The 26,098-nt window shown below is 40.5% G+C and overlaps 1 protein-coding gene across 3 annotated transcripts in view; it reads right to left on the reverse strand.

Moving 5' to 3' along the window:
* Window positions 1-26,098, reverse strand: part of DMGDH (dimethylglycine dehydrogenase) — a 77,985-nt gene that overhangs the window by 43,017 nt on the left and 8,870 nt on the right. For 2 of the 3 annotated variants that reach the window (NM_001205545.2, XM_059890255.1), the window contains exons 3-9: window positions 25,166-25,264; window positions 23,288-23,452; window positions 19,964-20,168; window positions 13,118-13,366; window positions 10,255-10,453; window positions 2,469-2,638; window positions 1,843-1,996 (exon numbers count right to left, since the gene is read on the reverse strand). In NM_001205545.2, coding sequence (NP_001192474.1) covers window positions 1,843-1,996; window positions 2,469-2,638; window positions 10,255-10,453; window positions 13,118-13,366; window positions 19,964-20,168; window positions 23,288-23,452; window positions 25,166-25,264 — 1,241 coding nt within the window. The remainder of the gene's footprint in view (window positions 1-1,842; window positions 1,997-2,468; window positions 2,639-10,254; window positions 10,454-13,117; window positions 13,367-19,963; window positions 20,169-23,287; window positions 23,453-25,165; window positions 25,265-26,098) is intronic. The other variant, XM_059890254.1, reaches the window with a different exon arrangement.

The following is a 26,098-nucleotide window of genomic DNA, read 5'->3' on the forward strand; positions in this document are numbered from 1 at the left end:
TATTGGAGTGGCTTATCTCTCCAGATTCCTACTCCAGAGAATCTTCCTGACCCAGGGATCAAATGTGTGTCTCTTACATCTCCTGCATTGGCAACTGGACTGTTTACCGCTGAGACTCCTGGGAAGCCCTAACAAGCCCTACTTGTCTAGGCACTTTCATTTGGGGGAAAAATGCCACCTGTTCTACACGTCATACATATATATTGGAAACTGATTTTCTAAGTTACTTATCTATCCCTTGATCTATTTCCCAGCGAATGAAGTATTAATTAACTAGAAAATAAGGTGGGCTATGTGGGCTCTCAGATTTGAAAAAGAGCTTAAAAGTCACCCAGTCCTTTAGTTGTCAACCTTGGTTACATATTAGAATCACCTGGGGGAGCATTTTAAAAATACTAATTTGGGGGACATAAATCAGAATATATGAGGGGTAGAGCTATCTTGTCTGGTGCTTCTCAAGTGTTGCTGTAAATACGTCACTTGCACTTGTTACAGATTCTGATGCAGCAGGTCTGGGGAGGGCACTAGAGGCTGCCCTCTAACAAGCTCCCATGTGATGCTCGTGCTGGCCACCTGGAGTAAGCAAGCATCTGGCCCAATATCTTCCGTTTTTAGAGAAAAGGCACAAAGTGATTTCTGAGGCCTTTGTACTAGTTAATGACACAGCGGGGCCTGGAGCAAAGGTCTACTGACTCATTATGCAGGGGCCTTTCTACTTTATGGAGTAGACTATTAATGTGGTATTTTAACTTCAGAGGAGGATATGTTTTCAGTGGTTTAATTATTAAAATAGTAGAAAAAACAGGCCAGGTCCAAATAGTACAACATGAAGAATAGATCTGGCATTTATCTGGGTCACTTAGCAAAAAACCAAGCCAGTATTTTGCCCCCAGGTGATCTCCACTGGCTGACTGCAGAGTTCAAATTCATTAATCAACAATTGGCCCACTACTATGCTTTGGACCATTTAGGTCTGATTGTAAAGCAGACATCAAAATCTGCTTAAATAAGCAAAGTATCAGTCAAAAAAAGGTAACAACTTGAAAACTTGCTTTCTTTTGGTTTGTGTCTTCTCATGAGAAAAAAGTATGTAATCATTATTAATCCTAAATACAAGGATGGTATGCAATCCAAGTACTATGTCAACAACTTCAGAGGAAATCAGAGAATTGTTTCAGTTATATGCTTTATGTTTTAGCTTAACCTAAAATAGTAAGTAAATGATCTTTCCCCCTAGTTTATCAACAGTGCATATAATTTGCATAATTCATTGCACACACATTAGAAAGCAGTAGCTTTCAGATATTCCCTTATAAACAGAAAATCCATATTTACACACTGTTTCCATACTATGTGATTTGACCAGGCATCTTAAATCAAGGTAAACCTTTAAAGGCCAAATAAAGGGGCTTGGAGAGGGTGGGGAAGGTTCCTCTGAGCAATTGGAAAATTCCAAGCAGACGCTTCACTTGGGCCGATTGTAGGTTTCTCGAGGCCACATGGGTCCTTAATGTGGGCCAGTGTCACGTGGGATAAACTAAGGCCTCCACTGCACGGAAATTATTTTTATGGAAAAAGGCTCAGTGCTGTTTGGAATAGGGTAGAGTGAAGGGGTGGGAGGCGGATATGATGCTTCTCTGGGGTCCCTCCATCCCAGTCCCAGAGTTCATTCTGCAGTCAGAACCACAGGTAGGCTAAGTCACTCATTTAGCTGTACCCAGGGGTCCTGGCCTGGTTTGTAGAGCCAGTGTGGGGGATACGGGGCTTCATTGGGTCCCTCCATCCCACTCCCAAAGTTGACTTTGCAGTCTGAGCCACGCGTAGATTAAGTCACTCATTTACCTGTACCCAGGGTCCTGGCCTGGTTTGTAGAACCAGTGTGGCTGCTCCCAGCCTGAATGGAACCCCATGGAACACTTAGACTCCAGGGTTTCATAAAGCCCACTGACTCGCTGAGTTGGCCTCCCAGCAAATCGTTCTTCTTTAGGATAACCAACTGAAAAAGGAAAACCCATACTCTAATAGCACAGAACCAAAACTACAAAGTATTCTGAAGGGATTCAGAAAATGGCAAACACAGTACTTAAAATCCAGAAGATATATATATATATATATACACACACACACACACAAACACACAGAATATATGTAAAATAAACATATATAAGCTTAATACATAAGCATATATATAATACATATTAAATTTATATTTTCAAGAAACCAAAACCATCATTTATAATGATCATCAAAGGTAAAGTAAAAATAGATTTAAAAGTTAAAATCACTGATGCATTCCTCACATTAAAGGCATATATTCACATAGATTCCTTTTTTGTTTTAGAAGCATATGCTTTTTAGACTCCCTAACCATTCCCCAATGATGCACAGAATAAAAAGCATCTAAAGTCAGAGGTGCTGTAAGTCAATTCTGAACACACTTCACAGACAACAGTAAATTTGCACCTTACCAATATTGTTGAATCCATATGACTCCCTTGCTTTGGCCTCGGTGTACTCAGCTGTCGTCCATTTGCCATAGCGATTGGGATCCAATTCTATCAGATCAAAAGGTGGTTCTCTGTGCAGGATCCAGTCACTGAGATATTTCCCGACACCACCAGCATGGATTATGCCGTATCTTTCAAATATAGAAATAAATACCCTGTTATTAACGCATATTACTTTCCAGCAATGAAACATGTCCAAATATTTCACAAGGCCTCAAAGCTGGAGTGTTCTATGCTATTCAGAACACACAATCAACATAATCTTTATACTATCATCTTTTTCCTCAAAAAAAAAAAAAGTTTAAGCATCCAAATTAAATGTGCCTGACTTGATAACTAGTTAGTTTCCACAGTTTCAAGAGATGCATGTCTGTAAAATAGCCTATGACTCTTAGCTAGTAAGGATCTCGCTCTAGGAAAATAGAGGCAAGGAAGCACACAGGCAGATGTGCTTGGTACCTTATCTTGAGCTATGATTATTCTCACTAATATGAATCTTGCAAGAGAAATATCTGCACACTGGTGTGGCATACCCATCCCTTCCCAGACTCAGCTTAGTTTAGGTCCCTTTAGCAACGATCTCTGTACAAGGACTTGGGCCATTATCATAGAGGCACACAAAGAGGCAGTCACCCAGGGACTTGTGGGGAAGAAGGGGAGAAACAGTGGCTCCTGTATTTTGCAACCAATGAGTCCCTCGGTGTGGAGGATTAGCTTGTCTATATCCACATGAAGATACTTTAAAACCAAAAACACGGGCTTCCCTGGTGGCTCAGTGGTGAAGAATCCACCTGCCAGTGCAGGAGATACAGGTTCGATCCCTGATCTGGGAAGCAACTAAGATCAGGGAGCATGCCTGTAGATCTTATGCAGAGCTGGAGAGCAATTAAGCCCACTGGGTGGGTCAGAAGGTAAAGAATCCTCCTGCAAAGGGGGAGACCTGGGTTCGATCCCTGGGTTGGGAAGATCCTCTGGAAGAAGGCATGGCAACCCACTGCAATATTCTTGCCTGGAGAATCCCCATGGACAGAGGAGCCTGGTGGGCTATAGTCTGTGGGATTGCAGAGTCGGACCCGACTGAGTGATTAAGCACAGCACAGCACAGCCACAACTACTGAGCCTGTGCTCTAGAGCCTGAAGCTGCAACTGCTGAAGTCTGTGTGCCCTAGAGCCCATGCTCCTCAACAAGAGAAGCACCGTGACGAGAAACCTGTGCCCCACAACTAGAGGAGCTGCCACTTGCTGCAACTAGAGAAAGAGCCCATGTAGCAGTGAAGACCCAGCGCAGTCAAAATCAAATGAATAATTATTTTTTTAAAAGACCAAGAACATAAGTGGCAAATAATTTTATATCAGATGGAGGAATCAGGGTTTAATGTCACCCATGTGAGGTTCTACCCACTCACTCTTATGGGTAAAGTCTCGGGTGGTTCATCTGTGGTTTAAGTCAAGAGAAGCTTTCAAGGAATTGGATGAGTAGGGAGTCATGGGAAGAGGACTAGGAGCAAAAAGGAGTCACATGAGCAAACATCAAAATGCAAGAAATTCCAGTACTCCAGATGACAACTACTTAGCCAGCACTGACGCTTCTGAAAACATGGGAGGACCTTAGCAAAGACTGGAAATGCTAACTACCTTTTTCTACAACAAGATACCAATTTTACTATTTTATAAAAGTGATTTATATCATTTGTTATAGTGATATATTTCCTTATACTTGTTGTAAGGACATTTCTTAAGCAGGATAAAGAGATAGCAATTTATACTTCTCTAGATAATTTTGAAAAGAGACTTGATTTGGCTCATCCAAATCACCCACAATCTCACTAAGTATCAAGAAAGCAAAAAAAAAATTAAATATATGCTTAAAATAATTATGAACTATTTGCATAAACTGTGTATTCGCTTAACCAGTTCCAGTGTGTGACTACAACTGTTATTTTGAGAGCTAGAGATACTGTTTACAAGACTTGAAACTATATGAAGTTCTTTTGGCATTTGGAGGGAATGATGCTGAAGCTGAAACTCCAGTACTTTGGCCACCTCATGCGAAGAGTTGACTCATTGGAAAAGACTCTGATGCTGGGAGGGATTGGGGGCAGGAGGAGAAGGGGACGACAGAGGATGAGATGGCTGGATGGCCTCACTGACTCGATGGACGTAAGTCTGAGTGAACTCCGGGAATTGGTGATGGACAGGGAGGCCTGGTATGCTGCGATTCATGGGGTCGCAGAGTCAGACACATCTGAGCGACTGAACTGAACTGAACTGAACTGAGAGCTTACCATTTACCAGGCATTGTTTCCCCCTGACATCTACCAGCTGATTTATGCTTTAGCGACTCTATTTTACCAGTGAGAAAACCAACCTGCACACAGGAGTTAAATAAGGTTGTCACACTGCAACAGACTGCAGATTTAGGATACAAACTCAGTCATCTGACCCCAGTACACACTCTGTTATTGGACTTTACTTCTTTAATGGTTCTTCTTTTTTTTTTCTGCCAAGACACACATAACAGAATTTATATCCTTGGCAGACTCCTTGGGCATAGCCAGGGTTGTGCTTTGGTTTCGTGCGGACTCACCACCAGACCATCATGTTCTTTATCTTTCAACAATGGCATATGAGTAAATAAATAGGGCAGAGTGCTGTTGCTTGAGGCGAATCCTGCATATAATCTATTTATTTATTTTTATGTTAAAATGTGTTTATTTTTTTAAAAACTTCAAGCTTTTTATTTTATACTGGGGTATAGCTGGTTAACAATGTTGTGATAGTTTCAAGTGGACAGCGAAGGGATTCAGTCATACATATATATGTATCCATTCTCCCCCAAATCCCCTCCTATCCAGACTGGCACATAACATTGAGCAGACTTCCGTGTGCTATACAGTAGGTGCTTGTTGGTTATCCATTTTAAACATAGCAAAAAGGAAATTTCCACAAACTTTAGCCCTACAACCCTCATTAAGTTATATGTAAAATCTCATACAACACATCTGCTGAGATGGATGAAACATCTATTGAAAGCCCAGAGTGGTTGAGAGTGAAATGCATAGAGCAAGAGAGATCTGGGTATAATTCTTGTTCTGCCACTACCAGCTATGTGACCTTGCAAGTTGCGTAACCACCCTGAGCTTTAGTCTCCTCATGTGCACACTTTATGACGCTGGTGGAGAATTAATCGACATGGCATTTTAAAGCATATAGTAGGCAAGTGATACACGGGGGCTGTTGAGTCCTTGTATAACCAACAACAGAGTATGCCTCTGCCCAGTGGATAAGATTTTCATAAGGAAGTAATGTATAACATGGAAGTGGAAGGGAACTCGATGAGGAAAGAAGAGTTAGGCTTTTCTTCTATGTCTAGCATTTATCTGCAGAACCCATTATTACATGGCCCAGCTGCTATGCCTTCTGAGTGTTTGTGTCTGCTTTTTTATAACAACTGTTAAGCTGTCAGGCATTACATCTTACAGCACTCTCCTGTCTTTAAATTTGCTGTTTGTAATCTGTTCTAAGCCAAGATAACCAGATTCAGTTCAGTACAGCTCATTAAACATCTGGGGAGCACTGTGTTAGTTGCCTAGAAGCAGGAGAACTTGCTATATTTGGGACAAAAGTAAAACAGCTTTGACTAGGGTAATGAAAATGAGCACTGGCATATCTGTAGACAGTTTGCAAATATCTATTCTTTGGACTAGAATAACAGACAATACTGAAGTGTAATCCCTGGGCTCCTCTCCAGACTACTGAATCAGAATCTATAGGAGGGGGTTGTATGTGAATATGTTTGCTTGTTGGTTTTCAAATTCAACATGTCTTTCATGGATTCTAATGACAAATAATAGGAATTTCATAGGTAAGATACAAAGGAGGATGAAACACACGTGCAACTAAGAACAGAGTTGAGACTTTGCTTTTTAACAAGGCCGGTGGCTCAGTGGTAAAGAATCCGCCTGCAATGCAGGAGACTCAGGTTTAATCCCTGGGTTGAGCGACTTCACTTTCACTTTTCACTTTCATGCATTGGAGAAGGAAATGGCAACCCCCTCCAGTGTTCTTGCCTGGAGAATCCTAGGGACGGGGGAGCCTGTTGGGCTGCCGTCTATGGGGTCGCACAGAGTCGGATACGACTGAAGTGACTTAGCAGCAGCAGCAGGAAGATCCCTTGGAGGAGGGAATGACAATCCACTCCAGTATTCTTGCCTGGAAAATCCCATGAACAGAGGAGCCTGGCAGGCTACAGTCCACGGGGTCACAAAAGAGTCAGACACGACTGAGTGACCCAACAACAACAGGTGATTTTGGTGCTCAGCCACATACATGGAAACCGCTGGCCTTCAGAACCATGGACTGGATCCCTGGTATAAGCTGGAAGGGGTAGTCGACGTAAGCATTCCACTGTGTTCCGTGAGAACTATTTTAGCAATCTCAACTTTTAAGTAACAATAACGCCTTTTGGGATTAGGCCAGATTGGTCAGAGAGAGTGAGGCACTTTGATCTGACCCTACCTGTCGTCCTTCCCATTCACCTCACAGTGTCTACAACCTGGGGAAATTACTCAGAACAATCAGCTGGATGCCGACATCAACCCCACACAAGCAGATACAGTGTCTAGGTGATAAGTAAATAGTGTTCTAAAGAAAGCAACTTCCTGATTACCTTAGTAATAGGTGTTCTATTAAAGTATAAATATCATGAGACAAGGCATACTGTCTGTTTGTTCATAGATAAAGAGCAATGGTTCACAAAATCTATTGACTAAATCAATAATTCAGTGATTCAGTTAATTGCAGGATCAAAAAAAATATTTAGGAATAAATTTAGCAAAAGAAGTGCAAAACTTACACTCTGATAACTACAAATCACTGTTGAAAGAAATTTTAAAAGTCCTAAACACATGGGCTTCCCTGGTAGCTCAGCTGGTAAAGAATCCACCTGCAATGTGGGAGACCTGGGTTTGATCCCTGGGTTGGTAAGAGCCCCTGGAGGAGGGCATGGCAACCCACTCCAGTATTCTTGCCTGGAGAATCCCCATGGACAGAGGAGCCTAGTGGGCTACAGTCCATGGGGTCACAAAAAGTTGGACACGACTGAGTGACTGAGCACACACACAGCACACAAACAAGTGGAAGACATCCCTTGTGTGTGAATCACAAGACTCAATATTGTTAGGATGGTAGCACTCCCCAAGTTGATCTACAAAAACGCAATCCCTATGGAAATCCTAGGTGGCTTCTTTAGAGAAATTGACAAGCTGGTCCTAAATGTTACGCAAAATATGAGAAGCCCAAATAGATAAAACAATACTGAATAAGAATAAAGTTGGAAGAGTCATATTTCCCAGTTTCAGAACTTAGTGAAAAACTACCATAATCAAGGCAGCGTGGTACTGGCCTAAGAATAGACACACAGACTAAGGAATAAAATCGAAAGTCCAGGAATAAATCCATACTTATATGGTAAACTGATTTTTTTACAAGGATGCTGTGGGACAATAAAAAAATAAATATTTGGCCTTTGTCCTCAGTTCCTGGCATAGAGGTCCTAACACTTTTGGAATTTATATTCTTTTGTATGCTAAGCTAACAGTTGGCTCCATGGAGAGGGGGCAGGGGAACCAGAAGGCTTCAGAATAGAGGCTGGCCACCAGAAGTTCAATCACCAGTGATCAGTGGTTTTAATCCATGGTGCCTATATAATGAAGCTTCTACAACAACTTCCAAACCACAGCATTCCAAGAGCCTTTGGGTTGGTGAATCGACTGAAGTGCTAGAAGATGATGCACCAGAGAGGCTCACGAAGGCCCTGCAGCAGGTCCTCCCTCCCAGACTTTGCCCTGAGCTCCCCTTCGATACACACTGCTCCTGAGCTGCATTCTGTAGAATAAGCAGGTAAAACTAAGTAAGTTTTTCTTGAGTTCTGAGAGTCATTCTAGTAATTATCAAAACTGAGGAGGGGTTGTAGGAACCTCCAAATCTCTAGCCATTCAGTCAGAAGGACAGGTGATCCCTGGAAGTTGAAACTGGCATCTGAAGTGAGGATGGTTTTGTGAGACTGAGTCCTTAACTAGTGGGGTCTGCACCCTGAGAGTGAGCAGCAGATTTGAAGTGAAACTGTAGGACACTCAGTTGGTGTCAGAGAACTGGAGAACTAAGTGCTGGTGTCAGAAGCAACATCAGAAAAAAAGACATCACAGTGAGTAAAGAGCAGTCTTTCAACAAGTGATGCTGGGACAGTTGGCTATCCTCAAAAGAATCAAGCTGTGTACCTACCTCACAGCACATACAAAAATTAACTCGAGATTGATTAAAGACCTAAATGTAAGTGTTAAAACTATAAAACTCTTAGAAAAAAATAAAGGTATAAATCTTCATTAACTTGGATTAAACAATAGTTTCTTATACATGATATCAAAACTACATTCAAAAAAAAGAAACACATACACATTTTGGACTTCATGGAAATTTAAAACTTTGTGCTTCAATGGATATCATCAAGAAAATTAAAAAACCCACAGAATGGGGAAAATTTTGCAAATCATGTACCAGATATGGGTCTTATATCTAAAATAAAGAACTTTTACAACTTAACAATAAAAAGACTAATAATCTAATTTCTTAAATGGGCGAAGTATACAAACGGACATTTCTCCAAAGAAGATGTAAGAGGGATGCACAAAAGAAACATTCCCACATGCACAGGCCTACGTGTTGACTCTACAGGTGATTCCCTAGGCTCCCAGTTCCATGATACCTTCCAGATTCATAGCTCCATCTGGTTTTCTACCTCTGGATGTTCTGAAGACTTAACACTGTCAAAAATTCAACTCATTATCTTCCTGGTTGTTGCTTCCTTTGACCTCAGCAACCACAGGAGTAAGTTGGAAAGGTTGCCATCATTTGCTCCTTTTCTCTCTCCCTTAAAACCTAATGCAATCTGTCATCAAATCTAAGTAATTTTGCTTCCTATCTCTCAGTCCCCACTGCTGCTTCCTTAGTTCAGACCCCAACCTCTCTACTGTCCTAGAAGAACAGCCCCCCTAGCAGTCTTGTGCCTCTGGTCAGACTTCCCGCCTTGTTCTCAGCTCTAGCCCAGTGCCCAGCAGTAGACCTGGCACAAAGCTGGCCAATCACCAAACATCAGTTGAATAAATGGCCAAACAAAATGGGGAAGGAAAATAGAATATTAGAAACTGTGATCTGACAGTAAAATAGGCTTGACATTAATATTCACCAAATTAATGGGACAAAATGTTAGAGATGAAAGATCAAATGGGTAATGGAATCATAAATAGTAAGCAGCTTGAGTAATCATAAAGAAACAAATCATGTTGAACAAATATGAATTATGGTGAAAACTGCATCAGATATATTTCACATTTGATATTTTAAATTATCTTTGTCATATTGTGTTATGAAAACATCCATGTAAAAGTGGGGCAAATTCATTTATCTGAACACTTCACAGCATGAAAGGAGACATAAATAATGGAAATGGCAAGAAATATGCAAAGGGAAAATTCCAGGAAATCACTGCCCGTCTGTGAACAAATCTGTCAAACCTATACAAGTCAAAGTTTTAAGACTGAAAGTTTTTATTCCTTTCACGTCGTTGCTCATGAAAGGGAGAAAACTCTTCGCCTCTCCCCCGTTTTCCATTTTTGGCCTGAGATTATGGGGCAAGACTTCTCTAAAATATGTAACTCGAATCAGTGTTGAGTTACAGAGAGATACTCACCCGAAACCTACAGCCACCCAGTAGTTTCGGACCCCCTGGTGGGGCCCCACCATAGGCAGAATGTCAGGAGAATAGGTGATGGGACCGTTGACGATCCTGATGATGTCAGCCTTTTTCAAGACTGGAACCAAGTCCATGGCAGCTTCAACGTGTTCCATGATTCGGTCTAGATCAGACTCAAAGAGCTCCTTTCCAAAACCTGAAAAGAAATGCCAGTGTTCAGACAGAAAAGTAGAAATATCGTGTGACATCCCTGATATGTGGAATCTAAAAAGAAGTGATACAAATGAACTTATTTACAAAACAGAGACAGACTCACAGACTTAGAGAGTGAACTTTAGGTTGCGGGGGGGGGGGTCAGGGGGCCGGGGAAGGGATCGTTAAGGAGTTTGGGATGTGCATGTACACACTGCCTTATTTAAAGTGGATAACCAACAAGGACCTAGTGTATAGCACAGGGAACTCTGCTCAATGTTACGTGGCCTCCTGGATGGGAAGGGAGCGTGGGGAAGAGTACACATGTATATGTATGTCTGAGTCCCTGTGCTGTCCACCTGAAGCTATCACAGTATTGTTTTCAGCTAGACTCCAGAACAAAATAAAAAGTTTAAAAAAAAGAAAAAAGAAATGTCATCGCGGTGAGGATACCACACCTGTCCTGACATGTGCTCCAAAGTGACTTAAATCCCTGAATCCAAGCTTGCATTTAAAGATGGTCTATAAGGAAGTTACTTTTCTTCTTTCTTTTTAAATTCTATGTTTGATATTTGATATCAGTAGATGAGTATTGTTATATTACCATATTATATACTGAGAATAATAGTTATTTTTTGAAACATTAAATCATGAAAGGTAACCTTTATAATAGAACATTTTATTTTATTCATATTAGCAGTTTCCAGTATTTAATCCAATCACAATTTTAAAAACCAACAATAATAACTTGGTTTGTCAAGAGAGATCTTTTATCCTTGAATTAACTATAAAATTCTGTTTCATCCTCTCAAGTAAGGGCAAATGGGAGTTTACAAAGTCATGTCAGGACACTGGGGATAAATGGAAAACCACTTTAAGATGCAGATGATGGACTCCAGACACCTTTTAACTCTCAGTAGGGAAGGAATGGCAAGGAGGCCTCATTCTTCAAGCCCTGTGCCACACACACATCAAGGACTAGAACACTGGGAAGAGTCAAGGTCTTGGGACACAGTCGTCTCCTCCATTGTGAAAGGCACTATGACTGGGGGCAGGGCCACGGATGAGCTGCTAGAAGAATGCCTCCAGCGGTGCTGGCGGCGTTCCGCACAGCAGCCAGCCAGCCGCTTCTTGCTCCTCTGTGGACAGTATGTCGGGTCAGGGAGGCCTGCAGATCATGCGGGTTAGACCCGAGCATGTGGGCACCCAGGGCCAGCCAACAATCTGGCTCTTCCTCCAGCCAGAATTATTTAAATATTTCTTCAACATTTATGTGGCGGAGAGGCTGCTGGCACAGGGGAAGGACCTAGAAGTAGGCTCCCAGGTGGCAGCTCAGCCCTCCCTCTGGGATCGGAGCTACTCCCCTCAGGCCCAAGAGTGCAGAGCCCACTGTGCAAAGCCAAGCCCTTAACTGGCTGGCCTGACGTCTGTGGAAGGTGGTTTATCATGTGCAGTAACTGGGCAAAGATGTTCTTTGAAGACTAGGAGGGAGGGATTCATTCTGTAGCCCAAGCAGCTTATCAAAGTACAATTCCAGACAGCACTATTATCTGCATTTCTTCATACTCTCTATAATATTTTGTGCCAATGACATTTTAGCTCCGAAGAATTTATGCTTTTGAACTGTGGTGTTGGAGAAGACTCTTGAGAGTCCCTTGGACTGCAAGGAGATCCAACCAGTCCATTCTGAAGGAGATCAGCCCTGGGACTTCTTTGGAAGGAATGATGCTAAAGCTGAAACTCCAGTACTTTGGCCACCTCATGTGAAGAGTTGACTCATTGGAAAAGACTCTGATGCTGGGAGGGATTGGGGGCAGGAGGAGAAGGGGACGACAAAGGATGAGATGGCTGGATGGCATCACTGACTCGATGGACACGAGTCTGAGTGAACTCCAGGAGTTGGTGATGGACAGGGAGGCCTGGCGTGCTGCGATTCATGGGGTCGCAAAGAGTCGGACACGACTGAGCGACTGAACTGAACTGAACTGATAGATTAAAACCCAAGATACCTGCTTAGGTGACCCAATCCTTCATCTGGCTTTGCAGAAAAGTTTCATGAAAAAATTAAAAAAAAAAAAAAGTAAATAAATACAACAGGTTCTTTTCTCCCTTACAGAACTTGAAAGAGAAACTATGGTACCTCCAGAGTTAGCAAGGAGGCCTAAGCTTTTTCCACATCCATTTATGCAGCATGAGACAGCTTCAGTTCGCAGTTCAACCTATCCTGTTCTGCTGTAGATTTCAAGGCTTTCATTCTTAACAGGCTGCATGCCTATCTCTGATACCTGTTGTGTTACCAACTGACAAAGCACAAGAGGAGCTGTGTACAAATCTAAAAACTAAACCAAGTAAGCAGAGGAGTGAGAAGGAAGTGGGGAGGCAGGAGGTTGGTGTGGCCAGGTAAAAATTACCTGGGGCTTTCCAAAGCAGAGGGGAGAACTTTTTTTCAGCCTTTCTACAACCAACTCTCTTTCCTTACTCCCTGCTGTTATTGTTCAAAGGGATATGAGAACAGAATTCACCTCAAAGCCCTCACCTCCAATGTTCCAGGTTATCTATTTGATAGTCTAGTATCATGGTGTCATCTCATTCTACAAACAACCCAGAGCAATGGGAAGGACAACATATATGTGTCTGACCTGCACACGCCTCTATCTGCGGAACCCACCTGGGGGGACTCCACTGGTGACCCATGAGTCCTGAACCTTCATTTTCTCCTGACTTTCATATGGACCAAACAAAAGCCCATCCCTTTCCTGTCGGAGGTAAAATGATCCTTCCAGGTCACGGAGCACCGGGAGTTCTCGCTTTAAAGCTTTCACTTCAGGGATGGTCGATGTGATAATATATTGATGTTGAACTGGAATGAGAGGATGTTCCAGTCCAATCATCTTACCTACTTCACGAGCCCAAAATCCTGAAATAAGAAAAAGTATTAGAAGATGTCACTTCACATAAAAATGTACCACAGATGCCATTGATATGGCTATTTCAATTAAAATAAAATATTTAGAAGAATTCAGTACTCATGGCAAAGTCTAAAGAACGTCATAACAACACCAATGAACGTATCCATGATACAGAGATAGACTCATTGGCATAAAGAACAGACTTGTGGATGCCAAGGAAGGGGAGGGACTGAAGGGGAGTTTGGGGTTAGTAGGTGCAAACTGGTGTGTATAGGATGGATGAACAACAAGGTTTTAGTGTATAACACAGGGAACTATATTCAATAACCTGTGGTAAACCATAATGGAAAAGAATATGAAAAAGAGTATATGTGTGTATATGTGTATATACATATATAACTGAATCACTTTGCTGTACAGAATTAATTAGCCCAACTTTGAAATTCAACTATACTTCCTTAAAATTAATTTTTAAGAAATGAATGTCCATAACAACTTTAAACTTTTTGTCATTGCAAAACTGAATGGGGGAAGAGAAGACAATATTTTATACCACCCCAGAGTTCTGAAGAATCTAAGGGAACTCCATTCCTGAAAAAGTATTTTGCCTATAAGCAAAGGTATGGGGGAAAAAATTCTTTGAAGGAAAAAATAAACAACCCAAATAAATAAAATGTCATAAATATTAAAAAGACAGTAATGGACTGATCTTACTTGTATAACAGGGAGGTCAGGCAATGAAAGAGACCCCGTGTAGCTGTGATCAGCAGAATAATATGCATAATAAAACCCTGCTAGTCAGCCCTCTATCCCCCAGACTTTCCTCTCTTCAAATCCTGGGAGCCTAAAATTCTACAAATACAGAATTGTTCTGTCAACTTAAAATTTGAAAATGCATATACTTTGGGAAAGATAACAACTTAAGTTCTCTGTTATATTAAAAGTTTAGTTTGGATATGTTTGTAAGACCCTTTATTGCAAAGGCAGAAGGCATCTTGAGCAGGAGGGAGGTAGTGCCCCAGCAAAGGGGAGCGGGCCCATAGGTAAGTGAGCATTCTCACAACCTGCTTCTCCCTTCACAGTGTGCATGGGAGCATTGTGCACTAATATTACTAATATTAGTAACTAATATTACTTTTTTCTAATTGCAAAAGACAGAACCAGATAAGTTGTGGCGGAAAGGACCCTTGATTCTCTCCCCTCCTCAGTGACTCTTCAGTCTACCGATGTGGAGCTCAAGTCCAAAATGATAAGGAGACATGCCCAAGCTCATACTGGGAGACTCTGGAGTGGTCACATCTTATTGGTTTTCTGGCTACAGAAAGACTATTCTAAAAATCTGAGACATATTCAACTGAATAAAGGTATTTTAGAACCTAAAATGACAAAAACGATTATTTGTCAGGGATACAGGGCCACCTGACCCACCAATGATTTACTGAGGGGATGGTGGGTCCTGTTTGCTTGTTTCATAATAATGTTGAATGATCATTCTAATGATTAGGGAATCTTCCCCAAGTTATTTCTTTAGAGGTTGCATTCTCTGAACTTTTAACTATTTCTGGGTGTTGTTGTTGGTTATCTTTTTGGTGGGGGCAACCTGGTAAGCAGTCCTGAAGTCTCTGTCACTATGAAGTTCAGAGCCAGACACAAATTATCAATCGAATATGAAAACCCTGATGGTGTTCTCTTATGTGACATCCAAACATCACTCTTGGATTCTCGTTTTGTTTTAGCCTGACAGCTAAGCTGGTCATACTTGGATAACAGAAATGGGTGTCCATTTGCAAACCAAAAATCTTACCTGGGGGCATTAGAGCTGCCTGCTGGTCTTTGAATAATTTAAAGATTTAATTTATTCTTGTTAATAGAAAGATGTAGATTATCAATATCAAGACTTTGCAGGATAATATAGTAAAGCCACATGTTCTAGTTATATGCACTGGAGCAGTTTTAAAATATAAAAAGCCAAAATATTTAGCCTAGCATTTCAAACCACTGCAGTAATTAATAAGCTCATTTCAATTAAAAACAAAAATTAAAGAAAATAAATTCTGTCCTACTCAAACATATTTACAAATTTCTGAACCTAATTGTTTGCTTGTTAATATACTTCATCATTAAAATAAAGTGGAAATGTATGTATAAGCATCATATAACTATCTTACTCCAAATCCCATAGCAAGCCCTACACTGTCTTCCCCTACACTGTGGTGGTGTTTGTTGGCATTCTCTTCCTCTATATGTCAATCAAGTTAACCTAAATCTTGCCAGGATTACACGTTAACCCTTGCTAGATCACCCACTGACCAAGTTCAAAGGGAAGAGAAACAAGTGTGGAGGAATCTTCTATAATCTACCATTATCATCGGAAAAACATAGAAGAGTCGATAAAAATGATCACTAGAAATGGCTTCCATTTTAAAAATGCAGTGATTAATAGAAATGGAGTTTAAATGAACAGTACGGGTTTGTGGACAAGTTTACTTCTAGTAGATGGTTTATACAGTGACATTCTCTGAGGCAAAGCCTGGACAAAATTAAGCACTTCTTTTTGGCTGAATACTGGACTTCATGTTGGCATGACCCAGTCACATTTCTGATTTACCATGTTAGGAAAATTCTGAAGTAAAATTTACAGTGTTAACTTGGGCTTAATGAGTAGATTGGAAATGAGGTCAAGAGAAACATTCATCATCAGGCATCACAGCAAATAGCTCCTGCCCTTGCCTTTGAGCTGCACTGGAGCTCAGGCTGGATCCCCAAGGATCTGAACAAAGCTGTGTTCAGAGCAACGTTAAAGGCAGGTTAGCTTATTGCACACCAAGAGGTCAGCAGGGTGAGAAACAGTTCCTCAGCTCTGCTTGCACAACTAAAAGCTTCCCACATTCCCTCTTCTGAAGGAACAAGATATACAGGAAACACTGATATAGCAGTGTTTCTCAAAAGATATTTACAGTCCATCTGGTACGACAGTATAGTACTACCTGGAGCCTTGTTTAAAATACAGCTTCCCCAGCCAGACCACCTGGGAAACTTCTCATGGTGACTCTTATGTACCTAGCTTGAAAACCAAGCTCTGTGGGAAGTCAGGTTACCAGCAGAATGTGTGCTGAATGACCACAGAGCAACTGAAAGGAGCGGGGAAATCTTAAGGCGGGTACCAAGAAGCTATACACCCAATGCTAGTGTTTCCTAGACCAGGGCATAGGTCTTCCAGGAAATAATTATAGTAATCAAAATTATTATCATTATTCTACTGAATTTGTTTAGTGCTTTCTATGTGGTTTAGTGGCTAAGTTGTGTCCAACTCTTTGCGCCCCCATGGACTATAGCCTGTCAGGCTCCTTTGTCCATGGGATTTCCCCAGGCAAGAATACTGGAGTGGGTTGCCATTTCCTTCTCCAGGGGATCTTCCCCATCCAGGGATGGAACCTGGGTCTCCTGCATTGCAGGCAGATTCTTTACCAACTAAGCCACTAGGGAAGTCTCTTATCTGGGTACTTCGCATTATTAGCTCATTTACTGATCATAACAACTTGTTGAGATGGCAATTAGTGTTCTTGCCTGGAGAATTCCATGGACAGAGGAGCTTGCCAGGTTACAGTCCATGGGGTCTCAAACAGTCAGACATGACTAACACTTTCACACACATCTGTTTTACAAATGGGCAATTTTCCCAGGTCACACAGCTGGCAATAATGTGTCTCTGGTCAAGAGAGCCCCACTGCCCTGGACAGTGCTGGAGATACATCAGCAAACTGAAAAATTTTTGCTTTTAGACTTCCCTTTTCATGGTATCCTGAAGACTTGGCAGCCTCCCATGGTTATGGTGCAGTTGAGTAACTAATAGCGGCCTTTACATCTTTTACATTTTGGTTCTATTTCCAATCTATATCCCAGTGATGTTAATTAGGTTTCAGAGCTGCCAGAAGGCTAGCTCTGAAATTTATGAGACATCTTGGTCTCACCAAATAACTCTGGGAAACATTCCATCAGACACACATTCTAAATCAGGTCAGTACAATGCCTTCTGCAGATGGTTGCTTTTATTCATAAAATCAATCATTGCTAGCTTGAAGAACAGAAGAGGGTATATCCAAAACTTCACCCCCAATTGCTAAGGCTTACATTTAGGGGAACCTCCATACTTTAGAAAGGTGTTTTTAAAAAAACAGACTCCTCCATACCTTCCACAGACTACTAATATGTGATAAGTTAGATTTTCTCCAATAATGTTTGCCAATAGAAGAAAAGATGGAGAAGAAAAGGGGGAAAAAAAAAGATATGGGGCTGAGATGTGATCTGAATGGCATAAAGAACTGAGAATTGAGACAACACAGTTCTTTGTATGGCTTCCCAGGAGGCTCAGTGTAAAGAATCTGCCTGCCAATGCAAGAGAAGCAGATTCAATCCCTGGGTTGGGAAGAGTCTCTGGAGAAGGAAACGGCAACCCACTCCAGTATTCTTGCCTGGGAAATCCCATGGACAGAGGAGCCTGGTGGCCTGCAGTCCAAGGGGTCGCAAAGAGTCAGACACGACTGACCAACCAAGTGCACAAGCACACAGTTCTTCATACAACTGTGAACAAGGAGCTACCTGGAGTTATCAAGACCTGAGGATGGAACTCAGATGTGGCTGAGTTAAAGGCATCAGGAGCAAAGGCATTCAGAAGCAGGACATCTGAAGAACAGTTTTTCTGATGCTGCTCTGGGATTTGCTTTTTGAGGCCAGCACCAGAAATATTTCTCCAGGACCTTCTGCTCTTGTTCTCCTCTGCCCAGGCCACCCCACAGGATTGCACAGCTGCACAGAAGACCTCATTTGGTAACCAATGTCCTAGACTTAGGTCAGATCTCTTTGGAAATTATTCTTTCTCTTCAATGATGCCTTATTCCTCACAAATTGTGCTTTAGAAAAAAGAAATATTATGATGGCAATGAATTGTATGAATAAATATTTATCCATTTTAGGAAAATAAGAGATAAATGTGTTAAATTAAGGTCTTCTATGTTATTTCTCAAAACAGTTAAGAGCATGTGGCTGCCTGAACCATTGTGTAAGAAAAATCATGGGGTTTGTCCAAGTCTCTCTGAAATGAGTTCAGTGATCAATGAGCAATGTCTGTCACAGGTGCTGGATAAGAAGTCAGAGAATGTCTGTTTAGTATTTACTATCACTATGAAAACTGTCAAATGTTTTTAGAGGCTGAATTCATGAGACCATAAAGAAAGTTGCAAGATGACAAAGAATTTTTGCTACTTGGAAAAAGAGAACGAACAGTTTTATTGCCTTAGATCTTCTGGCAGAATTTAGACCAGGTGTGCCCAAGGACAGTGATGGGGGACGGGGGAGGGTTGGAGGGAGTTCCTGATGGAGATTTCCTTGGGGGCGGGGCAAGTGAAGTTCAAAAACAAAGCAATGCTTTTGCTTTTATTTTTTAGGCAAGTCATCTTACATTATTTAGAATTTCAAATGATGGCAAAGAATGAGATTTTTATGCTTTACAAATGGGAGCATGGATTGGAAAGAGTCAGAAATACTAACATAAACTCTTAAATATTGAAGACATTACTTTTTCCAGGGTCACTAAAAATGTTTTGTTAAAAAAATAACATCAAACAGAAGATACAATCTAAAGGAAAGAATCCTAAGAGTACTTGCTTCTGGCATGTTCTCATGGCATATAATCTGATCTGATAAATAATAAAGGTTGTTTTCACTTTGTAAATATAAGCAATGACTCAAAGAGCAGACCATGAGAAAATCAACAGCTGCCTCATGCTTATTTTAGGTTTTAAATTAACCATTATGTACCATAGGTAAATATAAATTATTATCCCAGGTTAGACTGCACAAGCAGTTTCATTTGCACAATAATTTATTTTTAGTGTGTTATTTGAAAATTACTTCATAGGCGAAGGACCTGATAGAAAGTATGTTAACTCAAGAATCCAAAGACCCAGGTTCAAGTCCTGGTTTTGACACAACTGTCATTTTGCCAATTAGCATAATTGTCACTTTGCAATAAACATAAACTTCTTGGACTTTGATCTTCACAAATGGAAGATGAGTGAGTTGTTAGATTATCTCAAATATCCCTTTTGGCTTCAACATTCTGAGTCTAAATTGTAACAGAGCATACTAAAGAAAAGATTAGGCAATACATTAATGAGTTAAAAGTTTTTTGAATAGAGTCAAGTAATCAAAATGGATGAGAAAGGATACAAATGATCAAATTTGCTCTAAAAATCAAAAAGACAATGCTCATGAATTTGAACATTAGAATTTGGTTATTATTGTAAAGAAGGCAAAAATTTAGGAAGGAAAAAGAAGCATAGTTTGGCAAAATATGACCCGGAACAGAATAAGATGGAAAACCAACTTCTTATGGATAACCAAGGGCAGCATCATATCTCACATATGAAGAACAAGGTGATGGAGGGAGAGATTTGTAGCTCAGAAACAGACAAAATGTTCAACATGAGAGCATCACAGTGTTTCATAACAATGTTTAGAGTATAAAACATTACTTTATAGCTAAATATCTTATTTCTTTGCCACTTGAAAAAAAACAAAAACCCACTATTGGAAAAGATGCTTACCTGCAGCATTCACAATTCTATTTGCTCTCATAGATCCATGTGGTGTTTCAACATCCCATGTTCCATCTGACCTTGGTTTCAAAGAAGTCACTGGGGCAGGATATTTTAAAAGGGCACCATATTTCCTAGCCCCAGCCGCCAGGGCCATAGTTAGAGAGTACGGATCAATGTGACCATCTCCAGGATTATACAGTCCAGCTAAAATCTAAATGGATCATACAAGAGTCAATATTCAAATGAATTTATATATATATACTCACTCACTATCCTGCCAGCAAATACTTAGTAAAGCTTAACTTTAAAAATGCATCATGGCATCAGATTGCTCCATCTTCACTTTATTTTCCCTGTCCAAGGTCAGACCTAGGTAGGAATCACATTTAGAGCCAAGTAAACAAGCTATTTGAAAGAAGTTTGCAATTGTCTCCAACATTCATTCTTGCCTCCCCTAGAAAGCAATGGAAGACAAATGTTTTTTTAGACACATAACCACTAAGAACAAAGAGTGTCCAATAGCTGGCAGCCATTCGTTCCAGCTGGTAACTGAAACTGTTACAAAATTCTGGTCAATGAAATGCAAATGAAAGTATCACAGTCACATGAATCATTTTTAAAAAACAACTGGCATATGCCTCTTGTCCCTTCTTTGTCCCTTCCTCCACCCTGCTGCCTGTGAGGCAGACATGATGGTTGGTGCTCTAGCTGCCATCCTGGAATAAGAACAAAAGAGCCACACCCTAGGAATGGCAGGGCAATGATTTAGAAGGCAACTGGGTCCCTGAAGCCTTCATGGAGAAGAGTCACCATTCAAGCCCTGGACTACCTAAATAAAAGAGAAATAAACACCTATCTTGTCTAAGCATTATTATTTTGGTTTCTGACATCTGTAGTCAAATCTAATACTAATTGATCAGTTATTTATATTTAATTATTTAATATTATTAATAAATTCACATGTTAAATATATAACTGGTATCGGGGAAATGTGTACTTGATTCAATCATTCAACAACTTGTTCTTAAATACCTACTTTGTGCTAGGGCTTGAGATACTGAGGGAGAAACAAAGAAGAATCCAGCTCAGATGAAACAAGGAGGGAGCAGTGAAATATATACTTAGTTCTCACCTATTCAACAAAAATCTATTAAGCACCAAGTATGGGCAAGAGGCTTTCGTCAATTTTTTTTTTTTCCTGCATCTATTGAGATGATCATGTGTTTTTTATCCTTTATTCTATTTATCCAAAGTTACATTGGTTGATTTTTCAGATGTTAAAACTAACCCGGCATAAGGGATAAATTCCACTTGGTTATGCTAAAGAATCTTTTTTTTATAAGTTGCTGAATTCAATTGGCTAGTATTTTGTTGAGGATTTTTACATCAGTATTCATAAGAGATACAGGTCTTTCTTTTCTCATGACATCTTTGTCTAGTTTTGGTATACATTCTGGCCTCATAGACTAAGTTGGAAAGGGTTCACTTCTCTTCTATTTTTGGAAGACTTTGTGAAGAATTGTAGTAATTCTTCTTTAATGTCTGGGCCCAGTGAAGCCATCTGGGGCCCAGCTTTCCTTTGTGGGAAGTTTTGGATTACTAATCCAATCTCTGGTTACAGGTTTAGTGCAAGAGAATTTTTATTTCAATGGCATTTGTATTATTGTAAACTTCTAAATATCACTTGTCTTCCCTGGTTAGTCAGATGGTAAAGAAACTGCCTACAATGCAGGTCGGGAAGAACCGCTGGAGAAGGGAATGGCAGTCCACTCCAGCATTCTTGCTTGGAGAATTCCATAGACAGAGGAGCCTGGTGGGCTCCAGTCCATGGAGTTGCAAAGAGTCAGACAAGACTGAGTGACTAACACACACACACACACACACACACACACACACACACACACATCACACTGGTCTTTTATAATGGATATGTCCTTATGCAGTGATCCTCTATCTATTTGATTTGGAACCCTGCCCATATGCAGAGAATACTCTTCCCACACATTCCCACTGCCTAATTTTCTTGAGAAAAATCTGTGATGGTGAGGACTTGCAGCAAAGCACCCCAAGATTGACATATAAATAGAATATGCTTCCTAGTAGTGGTGGCAGAATGTTAATGCAGACAATGTGATGCAACACCAAACTGCCATCGCACTGGAATCACACAAAACTATAGACAAGGGAGTGCAGCAGCCTGTAAAGACTCCCAGAGGCAAACAACCCCAGCTCCCAGATCAAAGCCATGAACTCTCTTGGATCAGAGACACTGCCGGACTTACCAGGGAGAAACACAAGCCTCTGCTTCCCTGAACAGCCCTGCCTGATACCCTGAGGTAGTAGGTATAAAGGAGTCAGAGAGCCTAGGTGCAAATCTCTGCTCCAACTTTCTAACTGGATGGTCTTGGGCCCACTATGTGAACCACGCTGCAATTTCCTGTTTCTTGATAATGTGTGGGTGTGTTGGTGTGGGTAGGTTCAGTCGCTCAGTCCTGTATGACTCTTTGTGACCCCATGGACTGTAGCCTGCCAGGCTGCTCTGTCCATGGAATTTTCCAGGCAAGAATACTAGAGTGAGTTGCCATTTCCTACTCCAGGGGATCTTTCTGACGCAGGGAATGAACCCATATCTCTTGTGTGTCTCTTGCACTGGCAGGCAGATTCTTTACCACTGGGCCATCTGGGAAGCCCAAATGCTTCTTATTTTTATTGTGAAGATTAAATAAGATTATACATGTGAAAGGCTTAGCAAATATCTAGTACATAATTATGTGCTGTAGTGTGAGGTAGTGCAGTATTAGTCATTTTTACTATTATTCAAAAGGGATTATCACTCAGCAAAAAGACACTAAATAGATCAATAACCTGATACAGAGATTGTCAAGCTAGTTTATTTGAGTTAGGTGATATTTGTGTAGCAATATATATTAGGGACAGCATGTATTTCTATCTTTGATTTTATAAAAAAATTATTAATATATTCTTTCTACACACACATTTATCACACGCAGTTATTTTCTTTGCATGTCTCAAGCAGAAGGTTTATTATAAAAACCTCTAGATCTGAGGGACACAGTAATAGAGAGGTATTGAAAATATTTCCTTGGTTGTCATAGGTAGAAAACTAATCAGATTGTTCATTACTTTTGCTTTATTTAACATACATAATATCCCACCTTCTCATTTACCCAAATTTCAGCATTAAACATCTGATTTTGTCATTCAAAATGTATGCACAAAGTTTTTCTATTTTTAATTAACTGTCTAAAATAACATTTTCTAATCTTAATTAAAATTAACAAATGGTGAAAATGCCCTTAGGATAAATACCTTATTCATGTTGAGTAAAGGAAACATTTCTTGAATTTTTTCAGGTTCAATAATATACTGCTCTGTTGCATGCCAGCGAGTCCGAGTCATTTGATATTTAAATTCATCTACCCTTACAGGAGTGGTAGCAATTCTGATACTACCTGGCTGATGGAATCCCACCACCTGCAACAATGATGCCAATAAAAACTCATAAGTAAATCATGATTTGGCACTCAACCATGGTTCTTCTCCAGCACAGTAAAAATGCAGGTGTGCCAGAAAAGAGATTCACTCTGCATGATAGTGATAACTACACACCATGTTTGCCGCATACAAAAAGATATTCATTCAAGGAGTATTCACTAAGTGCCTCCTCTGAGCCAGGCACCACACTAAGCCCTTAGAGATGCTGTTGTGAACAAGAGAGAGGAAGACCCTGCCTGGATGGAGCTTACAGTCTGCAGGTAAAGACAGATAGCTAAATGCATAATTACAACGTGAGATGGTGTTCATCTACAGAGTGGAAGAAAATTCTGTGGAAAAAGAAAAAGTTGAAGAAGGAACATGAAGAATTAGAATGTTGCAACAAGGAGAATAAGTATGAACTGAAAGAAACATTCATTTGGCATTTACTGAAGTTCTTTACTTGGCCAAGCACTCAGCGAGGCCCTGAGTGACAGAGATCAAAAACGAAGTCCTTGGACTTCCCTCGTGGCCCAGGGGTTAAGAATCCATCTGCAGTGAAGAGACATGAGTTTGAGTCCACATGCTGTGGAGCAGCAAAGCCCAAGAGCTGTAACTACTGAGCCTACATGCCGTAGAGCCTATGCTCTGCAACTAGAGAAGCCACTGCATTGAGAAGCCTGCACGCTGCACCTGGAGAGCAGCCCCTGCCGGAGCAACTAGAGCCCGCACATAGCAGTGAAGACCCAGAAGAGTCACAAGGATGCACTCCTTATCCTCGACTTGCTCAGAGTCTGTAGGAAAGACCAATTAAATAAAGTAAATAAAGCAACTACCACAACTGAGAGAGATTCGTGTTATAAGAGGGTCGTGCACTCATGTTCTTAGAACCAAGAGATGCACGCTCAGTCCCATCTGATTGCTGGGTGAAGAAAGTTAGGGATGGCTTCTCAAAGCGCAGATGACTGCCGGGAAGGTGGAGGGTGATGCTGAAACGGGGACCAGAGGGAATATCGTCTCAGAGACAGAGATCAGCTCAATCTAGAACTGTATATAATTAAGAATAGCTGAAGCATATAAGCAGAGCAAAGAGTGGCAAGAGAAAATGCTGGGAAAGCAGGCAGGGCTTAGCTAATAAAGGGCCCTCTGGCTTTTGTCCTGTAGACTGTGGGGAGCCATGTGATGGTTTTAGGAAAGGGAAATGGCTTGAAAATTTTAAGTAGACTTCAGTCAGTCTATGGATACTCTTTGCCTGCCACTTTATTTTGAAAGTACTAATACAAATGAGATGAGATGAAAATAAAAGTAAGGGGCTTTAAGGGAAGTACTTTTCAAAGTCATGTGACAATCTGGCATGTATGATCATCAGATCCTTTGCAAATCAGGGCTGAAAGGCTCTGATTTCTTAGTTTCCAGATATAGTAGCTGACCAAAGATATTTTTAAAGACTGCTTTTTATTCTCTTCTCATTTAAAAAATCAAGAGGAGCAGGTAGTTACATGGGTAATATACTTCAAGAAATTCAATTGATTGAAAAGCAAGCTCTAGAGGTTCTCATCTTAAACTCTCATCAGAATCTTCTACCACGTTAGACATTTCACGTCCCATAGACATCACTACAGACAGTGAAACATGATGATATCAAAATCCTTCAGTAATCTTCTGTATCTCAGAAACTGACCTAAAAGATAATTTCAAGTTAAATGCATTTACCTGTCCAGTTTCTTCTTCCAGTTTCTCATAAAGTTTGATGCTATAGTAATGTATTTTCTTTAAGTTTATTCCAGGATGAAAGTAAGTTGTTAAACCTGCCTTAAAAGTGGGAAGGAAAGGAAATACCAAAAAAAAAAAAAAAAAAATTAACATTTTCAAAATGTTAATGATTTATCTGTTAAGAATTAAATTACTGTTGGTGAGAAACTGAGAAGTACCAGCCAGTCCTTTGGGGGTGAAAATACATCAGAATCAGTTTGAACACACATTGCTTAAGGCTCATGACAGTTATAAGAACCCATCTGAACCACATAAATAATGCAAGAACCAGCCAACAAACATATACGTTAAGTCCATAAAAGTTATTAGAGAAAGAGTTGTTTGCAGATTCAGAAATGGGATGACTTAGATGGAATCACTTATGTTAGGAATATGCACTATTAGGAAGAATGGCGGGGGGTGACATATAATGTGGACTCAAACTAACAAAGCATATGCGTTCCCTTAAGGAGAAGAACTATGAACAAGCAAACAAAAAGTTTTCCTTGTCCCAGTCCCCACCATTCCCTTGAATTGAGCAGCCCTCCTGTTTCATTTCTTGAAATTTCCAAAAGTGAAGAACTAGAACATTCCCAAGAACTAGAGCCTGTTGAGTGGTAAACAGACTTTGGTCATAGCTTAACCAGTTTCATGAATGAGCACATAGACTCTACCCCACAAATATTTCCTAAGTCAATACTGAATAATCCGTTTCAAGAAAATATCTAAATACTACATTCCAAAAGCTCTTATATCAATTCTAGCAGATATGATATAGCATCCAGACAAAGAATTTGAAGCAATGATATGAAGCAAATTTTCTCAATTAAATGTCTGGGGCCCCATTCTGTAGCTAATTTACCCTGGAAGGCTCATCCAAACACAATCTGTTTA

Source organism: Bos taurus, chromosome 10 (genome assembly GCF_002263795.3).
Source record: "Bos taurus isolate L1 Dominette 01449 registration number 42190680 breed Hereford chromosome 10, ARS-UCD2.0, whole genome shotgun sequence".
Taxonomy (NCBI): Eukaryota; Metazoa; Chordata; class Mammalia; order Artiodactyla; family Bovidae; genus Bos; species Bos taurus.